Source organism: Sminthopsis crassicaudata, chromosome 5, assembly GCF_048593235.1.
Source record: "Sminthopsis crassicaudata isolate SCR6 chromosome 5, ASM4859323v1, whole genome shotgun sequence".
Taxonomy (NCBI): domain Eukaryota; kingdom Metazoa; phylum Chordata; class Mammalia; order Dasyuromorphia; family Dasyuridae; genus Sminthopsis; species Sminthopsis crassicaudata.
The window spans coordinates 461,915-480,263 of NC_133621.1; the positions used below are offsets into that span (position 1 = coordinate 461,915).

The 18,349-nt window shown below is 43.2% G+C and overlaps 1 protein-coding gene across 11 annotated transcripts; it reads left to right on the forward strand.

The window, feature by feature from the left end:
• Positions 1-699: 699 nt before the first annotated feature.
• On the forward strand, positions 700-13,334 carry LOC141544494 (zinc finger protein 439-like). 11 transcript variants are annotated; one of them, XM_074270750.1, is made up of 6 exons: positions 713-961; positions 1,516-1,613; positions 2,509-2,683; positions 5,151-5,277; positions 6,853-6,948; positions 7,507-11,939. In XM_074270750.1, the coding sequence occupies exons 3-6, from the start codon at positions 2,627-2,629 to the stop codon at positions 9,906-9,908; spliced, it is 2,682 nt and encodes an 893-aa protein (XP_074126851.1). In that variant the 5' UTR covers positions 713-961; positions 1,516-1,613; positions 2,509-2,626; the 3' UTR covers positions 9,909-11,939. The 11 variants fall into 11 exon arrangements, with proteins under 11 accessions (XP_074126855.1, XP_074126856.1, XP_074126851.1 ...); XM_074270751.1 differs by having other exon boundaries at positions 1,519-1,613; XM_074270747.1 differs by lacking the exons at positions 713-961; positions 1,516-1,613 and adding exons at positions 1,837-1,988; positions 2,151-2,251.
• The last annotated feature ends 5,015 nt before the right edge of the window (positions 13,335-18,349 follow it).

Sequence of the window (18,349 nt, forward strand, 5' to 3'; positions counted from 1 at the left end):
AGCCTTAATGGGAGCAGGAAGGAGGGACAAGAAAAGGTACTAGGGATAGCACCTAGCTTCTCAGGCCTGTGGGATCCTGCTTTTCTACCTAGAGGCCTATAGGAAAGGCCGTGTGGTGGCATGGAAAGGTCGCTAGATTTTGAGTCAGAGGACATGGGCAGAAATCCTGGCTCTGTGCCTCTCTGGCTTGGGGGGAGTAAGTGCAACTAAGTGGCTCTCATTGCATTTGGGTGGGCACGAAGGTGTGCTCCGGTTCTAAATCCTTGATCCTGTGGACCTGAGACGCCAAAGAGGAGCCTGAAGGTAACCCTGAAAGCCACTTGCTGCCGGGTGCTCAGCTTCCCATTGGGCTCACAGTTCAGATGAGCGCCCTTAGCCTTCCCGAGGTGACTGGCGCTTGGGAGAGGCAGCAGCATATGGGGCCTGTGAACCTAGGTCTTTGCTGAATTAGCAAACTTGCGCGTCCTTCCTAAATAAGCAGCTCTTTCTGTGCAACTAATGCAGCAGGTTCCTGGCCGAATTTATTCAGGCAGAAAACGTTTTATTAGCTGCTTTCCATGGTGAAACATCTCGACTCTGAGGCTACAGCGGACATCCCCGAGGCAGACAGCGGTCACCCTAAAAGAAGAACTACCGTCCGGGCTGGCGCGTGCGCAGCTCTGGCTTGGCCCCCCTTTTCTGAAGAGGCTTTACTAAAGGGGGATCAGATGTAGAGCCCGGTGCGATGCCTAAACTCCCGGAACTGAGCGAGAGGCAGATGCGGAAGACGCAGAACGAGGCTCCTCAGGGGAAGGATGTCTCACGGAGCGGGGCCGTGACCCCGTGGGACGGCGTGACAGCCATCGGCGTCCACGCCCACCGGGGGCTTCAGGCCGTCGCAGCAGCTTCGTGGGCTCTGTGGTCCGCGCCTTTCTGGGGGACAAAGCCTGGTGTGCGGCTCCTTCTGCAGCTCCTTTTACAGGTGAGGAAACAGGCACCCGGCCCGAGGGACTTGGCCAGGCTGACAGCGGGCTGAGTGTCCGAGGCAGGGGTCAAACCTCTGAAGTTCTGACTGCAGAGGGGGCTCCGGGCCCTGTGGCGCCCCCCGCAGGGCCGAGTCTCGCCTGAAGCAGGCTGGGAGCTCCCAGGGCATTTGTCGTTGCTATTGTGGAGTCCTTCACTCCCGTGCGGCCCTCAGCAGGGCTGGGAAAGAAAATTAAACCTCCTAGTCTCGGGAGGGAGCTCCGCGAGTCACCTGACTTCTCCTGTCATCGGGTCACCGGCCCGGAGGCTGCATCCCCTCCCCCCGCTCGGGAATCCCGGCCAGGCCCTGCTGAGACTAAAGGGGCGCCAGGGCAGAGCTGCCACTCCAACTTTTCCTCATTCAGGGGACAGTCTATCAGATAATGTATATTATTACCGACATTTTACATATAATTATTCTTTAAAACACCCGTCGGTCCCCAGCACGAGGGGACTGAGGGGTCTCTCTCACTCAGAATGGGACAACGCTCTTCTCGCGCCCCCTTCTGTTAGCAGGTCAGCCTTGCTGCTCAGGAGGAGGGGCCGAGTCTGGGAGGGAAGGAGGAGCTCTCCAGGAGGACCAGCCTGGGAAGTGACGACCCCGGTGCAGCGTGAGCCTGGGGCGGGGTTTGGAGGCCTGGGAGGAGTTTCCGTGCCCGTTGGGAGGGAGGAGGGTGAAGGCGGAGAGGGGCGGGGCAGGGATCACGTGGGAGAGGCGGCGCGAAGCCTTAAACCCTGCCCCTGGATGTGATTGGATGAAAGGGTCTCCTGGGGGATGGGCAGGGAGGAGCTTCCGAGACTAGCCAGCCCCTCCCGGACCGGGTTGGAGGAAGCGGGAAGTCTCTGGGCTGCACTCCGTCCCCTCAGCTCCGATCCGGAGCGGGCCCCGCGCGCGCAGCTCCCAGGTGGGTCCGAGCCCGCGCCCCCGGGTTTCCCGGCTCCTGTTCTCTGCCCGGGCCGCTGGCTCTCCTCCTCCTGACCACGTGGTGAGCGTCCTGCGGGAGCATCCCTCTCTCCGGAGCGTCCTCTGGAAGAGCTCCTCCCCCTCCCGCTCCCCCTCTTCCGGGCTCCCCTCCCCTGCACCGCTCCGGGCCCGCCCTGCCCGGGTCTCCCGCCAGGACTTCCCGCTGTGTCCGCAGGAATCGCAGGAATCCGGGAGGGCGGACGGCGGTCTCAGGCCCGGCGTCCCGCGTCCCCGCCCCCGCCTCTGGCTTCCAGGTTCGCCGTCCTCCTTCAGAGCCGACCCTCCGTAGGGATCCGTGAGCCCCGGCTTCCTCCCCGCGGGCCCCTCCGTCCGCACCGCGACCCGCGCTCTCTCGGGCGCCCCCGTCCCCGGGCCCGGGCTCCTGGGCTGGCTCCCGATGATCCCAAGCCCCTTGTACCTCTGGGCTTTCTGAGGAGGGCAGGGAGAGGGGGGAGAGGGGGGAGCGGTGTCTGAGGTCAAGGCCCGGGACCAGATGAGGAACCTACAAAATGGAGTCACTTTGGACTCTGCTACCTCCCTAGGGAGCCTGGAGCCAGAGGGAGTGTGCCTGGGGGCCTCGGACCCCTCCCTCCGCTGAGTGCCGGCCCTCCATGACGGGAGCACCAGCAGCACGCACCACCCCTTCCAGGGACACCGAGGATGGAGTGGGAAGCTGGCGGCGCTTTCCCTGTGGATCCCTTCTTTACAAAGGAGGAAGTAAGTGTTATCCTGGGGGAACGGCCCTCCTCTGCTCTGTTTCAGACTGGCCCATGGGCTCCTCGGGAGCGTGAGCAACATCTGCACCATCAGCTCCGGCAGGAGGAAGGCAGCGGGAGCCTGAGCTCTCGGGAACTCCCGGCCATGGCACTGATCAGAATTTTCATACATACAAGTGGGCGCGTGCTGTGGATACACCCGCACCCGCACACGCACCTTTGTATCCCCGTTTCCTTACGTGGCTGCTCCCCGGCATTGAGAACACAAGCCAAACAAGCTCCGTTACATGCAACATACCACGAATCTGAGAAATGCAACGGAACGCAGCGACTAAACCCTCCAGAACGCTCCCCGGCCGACCAGTGCTCCACCTTAAGTGGCAGGCAGCATGTTTCTCCTCCCCGTTCCTCTGGAACCTTGGCCTGGCTTTTTCTCATCTGGGTTCAGGGCAGTAGTTTTCCAGGCCCTTTATGGAATCTCCTCATTCACTCGAATCCCCCAGATCCCGGCCACCTCCAGAAGATCGGAGCATATTCCTTTACATCCTTTGAGTTTGTGGTTTTAGGACTAATCCCTCCCTTAGTCCATCTTCCCTCTAGTTGCCCTCCCTGTTTTCTTCTTCCCCCCTTCACTGGTGAGTAAAATGTATTTCTCTCTTCCTCTCTATGTTGTGTGTATTTTTCCTTCCTCCTCCTTTGCAGAAATGTCTAATTGTGGACCTAAGATTACATTTCCCAGCCCCCCTTTCTCTCCATCACCTGAGCTTATTCCTCTTTCTTGCTTTCTAGTTTCTCCTGAAGATCCTCAAGACTTAACAGAGCCCCTCCCACCTTTACTCCACTTTGATCCCCTTGAATATAATTTGTCCTTTTATTTTGAGTCCCTAGGGTTACCTTATCCTGGATGACTTTTTTGATATTTCTCTTCTCTTGTGCTTGAACTCCTGACTCCTTGAGAGATTGTTAGAACAGCAGCATTCAAGGGTCAGGGAACCTTGAAATTATTGCTTTATTTCCCCTAGGAAATTTGAGATTTCCGGGTTCTCCCTTTCAACTAAATAATTGACTTCCTCTGAGGAGCTTCTCTTTCACATACTCTCCCAAATCTATTTCATTTTGACCATTCCTAGTGTCTATTGTGTCCCTTCATTTTGCCTGTATCCTGTTCCCCTGAATACATGTACCTTTTGTCAGAGAGTGTGGCCAGAGTGAATTCTTCACATGACTGAACCCCAACTTTGGGTGCCTGACATCATTTGGTGACAAACCCACACCACAGATCACATCAACAGAAAAGGGAAAAAAGTAGAAAACCATCAGAATCCAAGTGCATTGGTCAAACACATGGTGGCCATGTAGCAGGCTGCAAATATAGACAAGCCTTGCCAAGCAGAAGGATGTGCGGCCGTCTCAATATCTTGTCACTCTGTTGGTTTTTAACTCAATTTCATGGTTCTTGTTCTCCCAACATGGTAGATTTTTTTTTTTTTTCTTTTTCTGAGGCTGGGGTTAAGTGACTTGCCCAGGGCCTCACAGCTAAGAAGTCTTAAGTGTCTGAGTGCAGATTTGAACTCGGGTCCTCCTGAATTCAGAGCTTGTGCTCTATCCACTGCGCCACCTAGCTGCTCCTCCAACATGGTAGATTTGCAGGCAACTCTTTAAAACATGTTTCTCATAAACAATCTGGCAACATTGTCCCCATGAATTGGTTTTTAATGAAGGAAGCCTCTTTTCTAATTACTCTTGCTTTTCTTTAATTAAATATTATAATTAAGGATTAAATGCTTTAAACAAATGAATTCAATTAAAAATGTGGGCTGTTCTGCCCATGACAACATCATACTCAGAGTGATCTCAGGCTTTCAATATAACAACAGGTAATTCTACTTGACTTCACTGGAAATGTGTCTCCTACCACATAGAGCAGTCCAGATCTGCAGGAATATCTCTTCAGAATCCTTATTTTTCATGAGATAAGACTTTATTCCACCTTCTTATAAATTTATATATATATATCTTTTCTTTAATTCTATACTCTTTTAAATGTTCACATCAACTTTTTTTAACCCAGAGTATGCTGTACTTGCCAGTTTCTCACAAACTCTTGGCAGAATTTTCTTTAGAATATATCACTAGAATCAGTTCTGGTGAGAAATTTCCCATCGCCCTCTAGTTCTCCAGAGATCCATCTACCTCCCAGATTAAACACAAACTTTCTTCCTGATTTCACATAAAACATTTCTCAGGTTTTTTTTTTCCAAGTGATCCTACAAACCGCTTTTCTTAAAATTCAAGAAGACTCTTACTGACCACGGTTCCAGGAGCTGATTCTGACACTCACGAATGGTGTGACCTCTGAGCAAATCCCTTCTCTGGGCTTCAGTTTCCTCCTGGAAAGTGAAGGGTGTTGGATTCTTGAATTCTGAAGGAACTTCCAGCTCTACATCTCATGATTTTTGTTGGTTTAGGAGTTGGTGACATTCAGGGATGTGGCTGTGGACTTTACCCAGGAGGAGTGGGGCCTCTTGGACAATGATCAGAAGGAGCTGTACAAGGAGGTCATGTTGGAGAATGCCTGGAACCTGCTCTCCCTGGGTGAGGACATTTTCCTGGATAACTCTGAATCTGCAAGCAAAGGGAATATCTTGGGTCCAGGGTCTAGTGGGTGAAAAGGGGGTTCTCAGAATGAGGCAAATGCTGGTCTCCTTTGTCCAAGAGACAGGTTCCTCCTGAACTATTTTGCATTGTATGATAGGAAACTGAGGGTGTCCTTTGTTGCTCCTGAAGCTGCCTCTTACCAATTTTAGGCAGGTTCAAGTCAGAGATCAATTCAGTGTAGAAACGTCTTAGACATGGAGCTAATCTCAGGGGTTATATTATCTAACGTCTACATGGACATGAATTCATTTGCAAAGCTCTGAAAATTGCTCAAGCAGGTTTTCCTTACAAACCATTCCTCTTTGGGATGGTTCTAGCATTTGGAATATTCTTTTTTTAATAAGCATCACTTTATATCCCAAAGTTCTAGATGTTCCCAATATAGGAAGTTTGTCCTTCATCTGCTTTCCCATTGCCCTCAAATTCCATCATGAATGGTGGGAAAAGGGTGGAAGGGAATAAGCTTTTCTTTTCAACTACTATTGCCAAGTATTGTGCCACCTGCTTTCTTTAAAATATATTCCCAACAATATTATATAAGAACAACTTCCAGGAAATGAGCTATTTTGACCATTCTCAGTCCCCACATTATAAATAAAGAAGGAAATAAAGATTCTATTTGCATCCAGATAAAGAACTAATAGGTAGAAATATGTATAGCAGAATTTTACACATCTATATGTTTATTTATATATAATATATATATATATATGCATGTTTCTATGTAACGATAGCTATTTCTAGCCCATTGGGGATAGTCAGAGTCAAGGAAAAAAATCTACTTGACAATTTGTTTGTCTATTTGAAAGAAATGGCAAATTATACATTGTAGATTTTCAGTTTCGTGTTCCAATATCATTTCTATTGTGCCATGTTACAGAAATGCTTGTTTGTAAATGAACAATAAAGCATAATTTGCCAGTTTATGTCATATTAACCTTCCTTGTGAAATGATACTGTTATCCCCATTTAAGAGCTGAGGAAACTAAGGCAAACAGGGTTAATTGATGTACAAAGGTGTATACAGTTAGTATCTGTCCAAGGCGCGAGTTTAAACTCAGGTACACTGTATCTCCACTGCACTACTGGCTCCCTTAAATTTTTAGATAATTTCTAGACAATGGATGATGGATATTACAGGATTTATATGTCCTTCTATGAAGAAGGGTGGCAAGACTGAGGTCCCTATTGATCAGTCTCAAGACTTCTCAGACCCAGTAACTCTATTGACCCAAATTAAAAGTTTCTGCCAGAATGGAGCCTAAAAGGAGAAGAGGTGGGGGAAGAGCATTTCACTCTTTCTCAGAACAAGTTGTACAACAGCAGAATGGGGCACATCCTATTGGGACTTCCTTGCTTGACAAGCACTAATGAATGAGTATAGACCAATATGGGTGAACCTAACGGGGTGAATGCTAAAATGGAGGCAGTTCTGGATCTTCATCCTTTCCCTCATTAAATTTAATTTAAAAATCCTCTCCATCTTCTTCCCTAACTGATTTCCTTCTCCAGGGCTTCTAATTCCCAGTGAATATGTGATCTCTTATTTTAAGCAAAGAAAATCACAATGGAGGCTGGACCAGGAAAGTCTGAGGAGTTGCTTTCCAGGTGAGTGGGTGCCATCAGAGGTATGAAAGTTGTGGTGACTGAGGCTTCATGGAGTTATCCTGAAGTCAATGCTATGTTTTAGAGAGAAAGACAATGATAATTTTTAAAAGAAATAAGTAATGTCTATCTCTAAAATAAAGGAAAAGATCATAATTAAATCACTTCTGCCTTAGATAAAAAGAAAAAAAAAAAAAGAAAAGAAAAAAACTTACGAAAAGCAAGTGTTGATATTGTGAATATGACCTCAGATAATGTAGAAAAAATAAATTAATTAAAAGTGATCACCAGAAAATACAGACAATGAAAGGAAAAGGGAGAAAATGAGAATGGGGATAATTTATCAAATGCTATAGTGAGAGCATACAAATTATCCTTAGGATGTGAGCTAATATGATTTTTAAGTGACTCATTATGGACATTTAATGGCTATTTGGGAAATTGAAAATTACTGAGTTTCCATTCTAGTGATGGAAGGAAGAGGATATAAAATAGAGATGTGTGAGAGTGTAGTGTCTGCATTTCTTTTATTGTTTGTTGTTGTTGTTTTTTTTTTTCCAGAAAGAAAAATCAGACTTGAAATGAAGGAAAGTACTAAAGAGAAAAATTTGCCTGTAGTAGAAACTCACAAGCCAAGATTCATGAGTGATGGTCGTGATCACTTCTCTTGGAAAGATATATATCATACACTTGAGAAAATCTTCAGTGGAGGGAAATCTTATGAGTATAATCAAAGTAGAAAAGTTTTCACAGAAAGGTGGGCTCTTCCTGGACGTGAGAGAATCCACATTACAGAGAAACGTATTGAATGTAACCAATATGGAAAGTCTTTCAAATATACAAATAGTTTTCCTCTTCATCATAAAATCCATGCAGCAGAAAAACCTTATGAATGTAACCAGTGTGGAAAGATTTTTAGTCGTAAATATCTTACCGTACATCAGAGAATCCACACTGGAGAGAAACCTTATAAATGTAACCAATGTGGAAAGGCTTTTAGACACAAGAAAACTCTTACTAGACATCAGTGGATCCACACTGGAAAGAAACCTTATGAATGTAACCAATGTGGAAAAGCTTTTCTACATAAGGTATCTGTTACTGCACATCAGAGATTCCACACGGGAGAGAAACCTCATGAATGTAACCAATGTGGAAAGGCTTTTAAACATCAGGTATCTCTTACTGCTCATCAGAGATTCCACGCTGGAGAGACACCCTATAAATGCAACCAATGTGGAAAGGCTTTTAGAAACAAGGGAACTCTTACTGCACATCAGAGAATCCACACAGGAGAGGAACCTTATAAATGTAACCAATGTGGAAAGATTTTTAGTTGTAAAGGAAATCTTACTGTACATCAGAGAATCCACACTGGAGAGAAACCTTATGAATGTAACCAGTGTAGAAAGGGTTTTAGAGACAAGAGAGCTCTTACTGCACATCAGAGAATCCACATTGGAGAGATACCTTATGAATGTAACCAATGTGGAAAGGCATTTAGACACAAGGGAGCTCTTATTGCACATCAGATAATCCATAGAGCAAAGAAACCCTTTAAATGTAACCAATGTGGAAAGATTATTAGTACTAAAGGAAAGCTTACAATACATCAGAGACTCCATACTGGAGAGAAACCTTATGAATGTAACCAATGTAGAAAGATTTTTAGTACTAAAGAAAATCTTACTGTACATCAGAGAATCCACACTGGAGAGAAACCTTATGTATGTAACCAGTGTGGAAAGGATTTTAGAGACAAGAGAGCTTTTACTGCACATCAGAGAATCCACACTGGAGAGAAACCTTATGGATGTAACCAATGCAGAAAGACTTTTAGTACTAAAGAAAATCTTACTGTACATCAGAGATTCCACACTGGAGAGGAACCTTATAAATGTAACCAATGTGGAAAGGCCTTTACATATAAGCAAAGTCTTACTGCACATCAGAGAATCCACACTGGAGAGAAACCTTATGAATGTAACCAATGCAGAAAGACTTTTAGTACTAAAGAAAATCTTACTGCACATCAGAGAATCCACACTGGAGAGAAACCTTATGAATGTAACAAATGTGGAAAAGATTTTAGAGGCAAGAGAGCTCTTACTATACATCAGAGAATCCACACTGGAGAGAAACCTTATGAATGTAAGCAGTGTGGAAAGGCTTTTAGAGTAAAGGGATCTCTTGATGCACATCAGACAATCCACACTGGAGAGAAACCTTATAAATGTAATCAGTGTGGAAAGGCTTTTATACATAAGGTATCTCTTACTGCACATGAGAGAATCCACACTGGAGAGAAACCTTATAAATGTAACCAATGTGGAAAGGCTTTTACAGGAAGGGGAGCTCTTAATACACATCAGATAATCCATACAGCAGAGAACCCTTATAAATGTAACCAATGTGGAAAGATTTTTAGTAGTAAAGGAAATCTTACTGTACATCATCAGAGAATCCACACTGGAGAGAAACCTTATAAATGTAACCAATGTGGAAAGGCTTTTAGAGACAAGAGGGCTCTTACTGCACATCAGAGAATCCACACTGGAGGGGAATTTTATGAGTGTAACGACTGTGGAAAAGCTTTTATACATAAGGTATCTTTTACTGCACATGAGAGAATCCATACTGGAGAGAAACCTTATAAATGTAACCAGTGTGGAAAGAATTTTAGAGACAAGAGAGCTCTTACTATACATCAGAGAATCCACACTGGAGAGGAACCTTATAAATGTAACCAATGTGGAAAATCTTATACAGAAAGTAGAGGTCTTAAGAGACATCAGATAATTCACACTGGAGAGAAACCTTATGAATTGAACTATTGTGGAAAGGCTTTTACACAACAGGCAACTCTTAGTAGCCATCAGAGAACTCATACAGGAGAGAAACCATATGAATATGACCCATGTGGAAAGGCTTTTGGAGGAAAGAGAACTCTTATTATATGTTAGAGAATCCACACAGGGGAGAAACCTTATAAATATAACCAATACAAGAAGGGCTTTTTATAAAAAAGACGATTGGTTCTTGCCAGGTCTATGAAGAAAAGTAAAAGCATTAAAATAAGGAGGAAAATTACTTGGGTACAGATCATTAGGACATGATGTGCTAGTGCTGATGCCTTCCATTCCTTAACTATAACACCACTTGGAGGGTGACAAAGGAAAAATAAAAGATGAATAGGGATGGCAGACAGCTTCTTAGCCATATCGGATCCTCCTTTTCCATCCAGTCACCTACTTGCATGGCAGCATGGTATAATGGGAAGATTCCCTACATTTGGACTCAGAAGACTTGAGCTGATATTATAGCACCGATCTTCCTTCAAGTGAAGAAGCATTTATGAGCCTGACACATGCCAGGCCTTGGCATGTAGGAACCAAAAGAGAGTTGCAAAGGGTGTCCCCTGCTCCTGTGGAGATCACAGACTGGTGGCACTGACAACACAAACCACTAGGTGGAAACCCACCTTGGACCCGATAGTGCCTCACTGAATCAATATTGCCTTGCTTTCTCCTTGTAAGAACCCATTTTACAGAGACAGAGAAAGAAACTGAGATAAAAAGAGAACCCTTGGATTGACTATCAAGTTTCCGAGTTGAGATTAAAACTCAGGTCTTCATGTCTTAAGGCCTACCAGTCTATCTACTGCAACATCACCTGTCATCTGATTTTGTAACAGAATATTATACAAAGATTTCCCACATGTGTGAAATCAAAAAATAGAAGAAAAATTGGATAAACTCCCACTTAGAGATAGAAATTCATTCTTTTCAATTCTAACTAATTAAAAGCTAATTACTATTAAATAGATTTATATTTCTGTTGATTCATGACATGCACTGGATTAAATGATACATGTACACGAAGGGCAATTGCAAATAATGCTTTGTGTTGTTGCGTTATATTTTCCCACATTTTTTTCATCGTTTTATTTTTTTTAATAAAGCTTTTTTTATTTACAAACATATGCATGGGTAAATTTTTTCAACATTGACCCTTGTAAAAGTTTTTGTTCTAAATTTTCCCCTCCTTCCCCCCACTCCCCTAGCTGCAGGTAGTCCAATACATGTTAAATATATTAAAATACATATTGAATCCAATATATGAATACATATTCATACAGTTGTCTTCCTGCACAAGAAAGATCAAGAAGAAAAAGAAAAACTGAGAAGAAAACAAAAATTCAAGCAAATACCAACAGAGAGAGTGAGAAAGCTATGTTGTCCACACTCAATTCCCACAGTTCTCTCTCTGTGGGTTTAGATGACATCACTGAACAACTGGAACCGGTTTGAATCATCTCATTGTTGAAGAAAACCACATCCATCAGAAGTGATCATCATGTAGTCTTCTTGTTTCTGGTTCTGCTCATTTTACTCAACATCAGTTCATGTAGGTCCCTCCAAGCCTCTCTGAAATCCTGTCGGTCATTTCTTACAGAACAATAATATCCCAAAACATTCATGTACCACAACTTATTCAACAATTCTGCAATTGAGGGGCAACCCCTCAGTTTCCACGTTCTTGCCACTATAAAAAGGGCTTCCACAAACATTTTGGCACATGTGGGTCCCTTTCCCTCATTTAAAATCTGTGGGATATTATCCCAGTACAAACAGTGATGGATCAAATGGTATGTATGGTTTGAAAACTTTTTGAGGATACTTCCAAATTGCTCTCCAGAATGGTCGGATCCATTCACAGTTCTGCCAGCAGTGCATCCATGTCCCAGTCCATGTAGCTGCCCTGTAAGTAAAATTCATAAGCTAGGGAAGACTTTAGCATGTCCCCTCTCCCTTTAGATCATTTTAGCTAATATGGTAGGTGTAAAATGGCACTTCAAGGTAACTTTAGTCTACATATGTAATCCGTGGCGATCTAGAGACTTTTTTTTAACATATGACTGTAAATTCTTTTGATTTTTTTTCCTTGAAAAACTGCCCATTCACTTCATTTATCAATTGGGGAAATGACTTGTGTTCTCATAGATTTAACAAAGTTCTGTTTACCAGTTGAATCTCCCTCTTTTCATTATTCCCTGTTTTTCTTTGAAGTCTCCTTTTTGCCTTATCCCTTCTACTTTCTCTTTGCTTCTTACCCTCTTATTCTTTAAGTCAAACCTTTAAATTTACTTTGCTTTTCTTCTCCCTACTTTCCTGATTTTATTCCATATACCCTTGAAAAAGCCCCAATCTCATCCTACCCCTCAGGTGTTTTTTGGGTGTTTTTTTTTTTAAACCTTGGTCGAGCAACTGGTGTTAAGTGATATGTTCAGGGTCACACAGGTAGTATGTGTCAAGTGTCTTAGGCTGGATTTGAAGCTGGGTCCTCCTGACTCCAGGGCTGCTGCTCTATCCACTGTACCATCCATCTGTCCCAAGTTCAGAAGACTTCTAGACCTCTCTCTCCACATGTGGATGTTGTTTCCTGTTCAGGCCAGATGATATTAACACCAACATTGCCAGCCTTCCACCCTCACCTCCAGCCTTTCTATTAGTTCTTCCTTCCATGTCCCATTTTTGTGAGGTAATTGCTCTTTTTTACCTGCTACTCCCCAGTTTGGTTCTTTAGAATCACCCCACCATGCACAAGCTAGTCACAATCTTTCAAACTACCTTAGTAATGATAACAGTTTGAAAAATACTACCAGTAACAACCAGTAATGATTAATAACATTTGCATATACCATAAGCAAACAATTTAATCTTAAAAAGTCTAATACTTTCCCTGTATCTCTTCTCATACCCCAGCAGGAAGCCAGCTTTCAAACTCCCCTTTTTCAAGCTCTCAAGAGCCTTCTCCATCTCTTTTCACTCTCTGCCATCAGAATGGTTCCATCTGCATATCTGAGACTGGCTTTGTTGATATTTCTCCTGGCAACTTTAATTTCAGCTTTGGAGTCCCAGATCCTGGAATTTCACGTAAAATACTTTGCATACAAGTGAAATAAATAAGGTGACTGTGTGCAACCTTGCAAGGCTCCTTTCCCAATCTTAAATCAATCGGTTGTTCCACATTCAATTCTAGCTGTTGCCTCTTGGCCCTCTTGAGGATTCCTCAGGAGACAAGATGATCTGATTCTCCCATCTGTTTGAGGACTCGCCACGTTTTGTTGTGATCCATACTGTCAAAGGCTTTTGCCTAATCAGTGCACCAGAAGTATCTATCTTTTCCCCTTGAAAACTCCCTTGTTTCTCTTTAATCTATTCTCTAGTTGCTCATGGTCTCTGAAAACCCTCTGGCTCTTCTGCTAATTCTCAATTCACACATTGTTGAACCCTAACCTGAAGAATCTTAAGCATAGGTTTACTGGTATGTGATGGTATCTCTGATTTTCTTGGAGAGATCTCTTGACTTTCCCACTGTATTGTTTTCTTCTGTGTAACGAGCTGCCGTCTCCAGAAGCTGCCAGATCGCTCTCTGGGAAGAGATCTGCTGTGTCTACTCAAATCTTTCAGACAGATTCTTCTTCCTGTAGTGAACCGTTGTCTCCAGGCAGTTGCTGTTAACTCTTGTCCTTAGAAGTGACTTCCCTTCCTGCAGAGAGCCCCGTCAGGTCTGATGTAATGCAGAGAGTCTTCCTTCTTGAATCCTGGCTCTGAATCTCCTCCAGCTCTTATCCTTCTCCAGGCCAATCTGCTCTGCGCCCAGTGCTGTCCTCTCTTTTATTCTCCCAGAGAATGGGCGTGGGATAATGCAAGGGCTTCTGGGAAGAACCACCTCAGCCAATGAGCTTGCCCCCTCTATCAAGTCAACCTGAGTTCTCACCTTGTAACTATCCAGACAACCTCAGTTCTCACTTAGTAATCCTAACATCTCCCCCTTTCTTTTGACTTAGAACATAGGACAGTCATGACCTTGAAACATAAATCCATCAATATGGGAAGTATTACAGATAATTACATAAATGACCTTGAAACATAAATCCATCAATATGGGAAGTATTACAGATAATTACATAAATTACATAAGCATATAGTAACATAGTAACATAACACATGCTAGAAGTATATAACATAATCATAAATTGAAAATTTATAAATGTCCATAAGTCCATTGTCCATTAGTCTCATCTTGTGTGAGGAAGTCCAATGATTCCTGCTGGTTTTAAAGTTCTTTAACAGTCTTCTTATTATCCATGCTCTTTCAGTGTCAGATGTTTCTTAGATCTTCTCCTTTATTTTGAGGTCTTTCTCTTTTTCTGTCTCTCTCTGATGGACAAGGCGAATATGACTCGTTGGCACCCATCTGATTCCTTCTCCTGCTGAAGAAATACAAGCAAACCCTCTCCCCCAGGCAGTTAACCTATCTGGTCCCTTCCATTCACCACTTTCTGGATCTCTCCACATCACCTGGCGATTATCTAAGGACAGTGGAGCTGCTCGCACTGGACACTGCCCTTCTGGTGGGTTATAAAACCTGTCTGCTGGAGCCAGTGCATCTTTGTCAAAAAATTAGAAAATTAATGGTATAGAGAACTAAATTTAGAAGTTCCCTAGGGCTACCTGTGGCTCCCCCTTTCTTTTGTTTTTGGAGGAGTGTCTTAATATCTCTGTTTCTTCTCTCTACTATTGCCTGCCCTTGAGGATTAAAGGGTATGCCCGTGGTATGTAAAATCTTATACTGTGCACAAAAGTGTGTAAAATGTTTGGACGTATATGCAGGTCCATTGTCTGTTTTTATTGCTTGTGGCACACCCATAATTGCAAAAGCTTGTATAAGGAATTCAGTGACCACTCGGGCTGTCTCTTTTGCTGCTGGCATTGCAAATGTGAATCCTGAAAAGGTGTCTACCACGACATGAATAAAAGATAGACGACCAAAAGATTTATAATGGGTCACATCCATTTGCCAGATTTCATTGGGTCTCAAACCACGAGGATTCTTCCCTGGAGGGAGTGTAGGAGCATGGAAAGGAAGACAAGCTGTACAGCTTTTTACTATGCTCCTAGCTTCCTCTCTTGTGATTCCAAATTGTAAACGTAAAGCTCGAGCAGCCTGATGATATTTAGAATGAGATTCTTGTGCTTCCTGAAATAAAGGACTACTGGCTAACATGGTTAGAAGGCTATCTGCCTTTGAATTTCCATCAAAAATGGGACCTGGAAGTCCACTGTGTGAGTGGACATGCAAGATATAAATCTTGCCTGGATGTTTTCTCACTTGCTCTTGAAGTTCCTTAAAGAGCTGATAAATATTGGAGGCTGCAAATTTTATTTGGGCTGTGGCAATTCTTTGTACTACACCTACTGAATAGGCTGAATCAGTAATTATATTTACGTCTCCTGGGTAATAATTAAGAGCTAGCATGATAGCAAATAATTCATTCTGTTGAGTGGATTGAAAAGGAGTCCTGATTACTCTCTTTATGGTTAAATCATGAGAGTATATGGCACAAATATTTTCTTTGGAGGCATCTGTAAAGATTGTTGGTCCTTTAAGAGGAACCTTAGAAACCTTTTCTTCAAAAATCCATCGCCAATTATGTAGTAGCCGGGTAATCTTTAATGGAGATCCATGTGCAAAATTTGGAGCGGTGGCCAATAAAATTTGCCATTCTGGGATGTTTTCACAGCATACATTAATCTGTGCGTTAGTATAGAATGTGTATATTTTTTCAGGACTTATCCCAGATAATTGTGTTACTCTCTTAATAGCCTTTAATAAAATCCTAGCCACAAGCACTGGGTAAGGTGTAAGGTTTTGTTCTGGTTGTGCTGGGAGGTTCACCCACTCAATCACTCTGTCTCCTTGATGAAGGACTGCTGTGGGTGCCTCTTTTGTAGCAAAAACTGATATTTCCAAGGGTTTTTGAGTGACTCTTTCAACCACATTGGATAAAGCCAGTTCAACTTCTCTCAAAGCCTTTTGTGCTTCTTTTGTAAGCTGGCGTGGTGAATTTAAAGCACTGTCTCCCCTTAAAATGTCATAGAGAGGTTGTAGTTGATTGGTAGTTAAGCCTAACACTGGACGCATCCATTGGATATCTCCTATTAATTTTTGAAAGTCATTTAAGGTGTTCAACTTCTCTGTTCTTAAAGAAAGCTTTTGTACTGTGAGTGTCTTAGGATATACTTCATATCCTAAATATTGAAAAGGAGCATGTCTTTGAATTTTTTCTGTAGCTATATGCAGTTTGTAGTACTTTAATGTTTCCATGGTCCTTTGTAGACATGCCTCTAACATTTGTTCCTCAGGTGCACATCCCAAAATATCATCCATATAATGTAACAATATTACTTTTGGAAAGGCTTTTCTTACTGGAGCAAGAGCAGCTGCAACATACATTTGGCACATAGTAGGGCTGTTTTTCATTCCCTGTGGCAAAACTGTCCATTCATATCTTTTATATTTATTTTATTTTATATTATATTTTATTTATATTTATTCATATCTCAGCCAAATTAACACTAGGCACTGAAAAAGCAAATCTTTTCATATCCTCCTTATCTAGAGGAATAGAATAGAAACAATCCTTAATGTCTATAACCCATAGAGGCCATTCTCTTGGCAACTGAGTAGGAGATGGAAGTCCAGGCTGAAGAGTTCCCATAGTTTCCATCTGTTCATTTACTCTTCTTAGATCAGTTATCATCCTCCATTTTCCAGATTTCTTTTTCACCACAAATACTGGGGAATTCCAAGGACTTAGAGAAGGCCGCAAGTGTCCTTGGTCAAGTTGTTCTTGCACTATGTCTAATAAGGCCTGAATTTTATCACTTCTTAAGGGCCACTGTTCTACCCACACTGGTGAATCAGTCTTCCACTGAATAGGAACTGGTGAAAGTGCAGGTAGGCCTTCAACAGCAGCCCTGCCTAAAAAGCCGAAGTGCTTATTTGTAATCCTATCTGCTGTAAAATGTCTCTTCCCCACAGATTGATGGGGATTTTTTCAACCACAAAAGGAGTAAAAGCTCCTGTTTCTCCTTCAAATACCCATCTCAAAGGCCTAGCACTAACCTCTGCTGCTATTGATCCTCCCACCCCAGACATATAGGTGTCTGCTTTAATCTTTGGCCAGTGACCGGGCCAATTGGCACCTCTAATAACTGTACGATCTGCACCCGTGTCTACCAATCCTTCAAATGGTATTCCGTTTATATAAATAGTAAGCATAGGTCGGTCAGCTGTCACAGCTGCTGTCCAATATATTCCTGGATTTTGTTCATTGGAGTCAAAATCTAGGCGACTATCACTAGGTTGCTTATTAGGGGTCCGTAACAATAAGCCTGATGCTACTACTTCTCCTGGTTGATAAATCACACGTTGTCTGCCTGTGTTAGTGACTGGGATATTAGATACACGTTCTCCAGTCTCCCACATCAGTGTATGGATGGACACTGTTTTGTAGGCACTCTCAGAAGGTGAAATGGTCAAGCCTACTGTGCCTGGAGGCAAAGGATCCATAGGCTCAACAGGAACAGATTTCACTTCTCCAGGGAGTATCTCGGTAGTCTCTACTGCACACAACTCTATTTTTCCTAATTTCAATCCCTTTCTTCCATCTGATTGCCTTTTGGCTGATTGATCGTGTCTTAAAATTCTCTGGATGTAACCTCGGCTGCCATCATGCCCCACTTGCGGGCCTGAAGCTGGGCCCCACCTGTCATTTCCCTGTGTCAATCTACATTCAGAGGCCCAGTGGAGGCCCTTGTGACATTTTGGACATGGAGTTTTAGGTCTTCTCTCACCCTGTCTTCTCACTGTATCTCCATATCTACACTGAGCTCTTAGATGCCCAATTTTTCCACATTGAAAACATCGCCGAGTTTCTCTAGAAGGCCCTTGCCATGAGGGACCCTGTCTTTCCACATTCATCATTGTCCGGGTGTAAAAAGCATTTGTTCCCACTGTAGCACAGCGTCTTATGATCTCCTCTAAAGGAGCATCTTTGTCTAATCCCCATATAATTCTTTTGCAAATCTCGTTGGCATTTTCCTTAGCCAGATGTCTGGTCATTATTTCTGTAGCTGAATTTTCTCCAATAGTTCTTTTGACAGCAGTTTGCAAACGTCCCACAAAATCTGCAAAAGGTTCATTGGGACCTTGCTGTATTTTAGTGAAAGCCTCTCCACGATCTTTCTGTCCAGGAAGGACACCCCAAGCTTTTATTGCAGCCTTAGCAATTTGCTCATATATTGTCATGGTATAATTAATCTGTTCCGAATTCTCTCCATACTGACCTTCACCAGCTAAGTGCTCAAAAGTGAATTGTGTGTTAACTCCTATTTCCAAATTGCATCTGACTTGAATTTTACATAATTCATGAAATTCCGCAAGCCATAATAAATTTTCTCCAGGTTCCAGACATGTCCTTGCTATGGATTTCCAATCATTCGGGGTTAGGACTTCATAAGACAAACCATCTAGTAACATTTTGACATAAGCT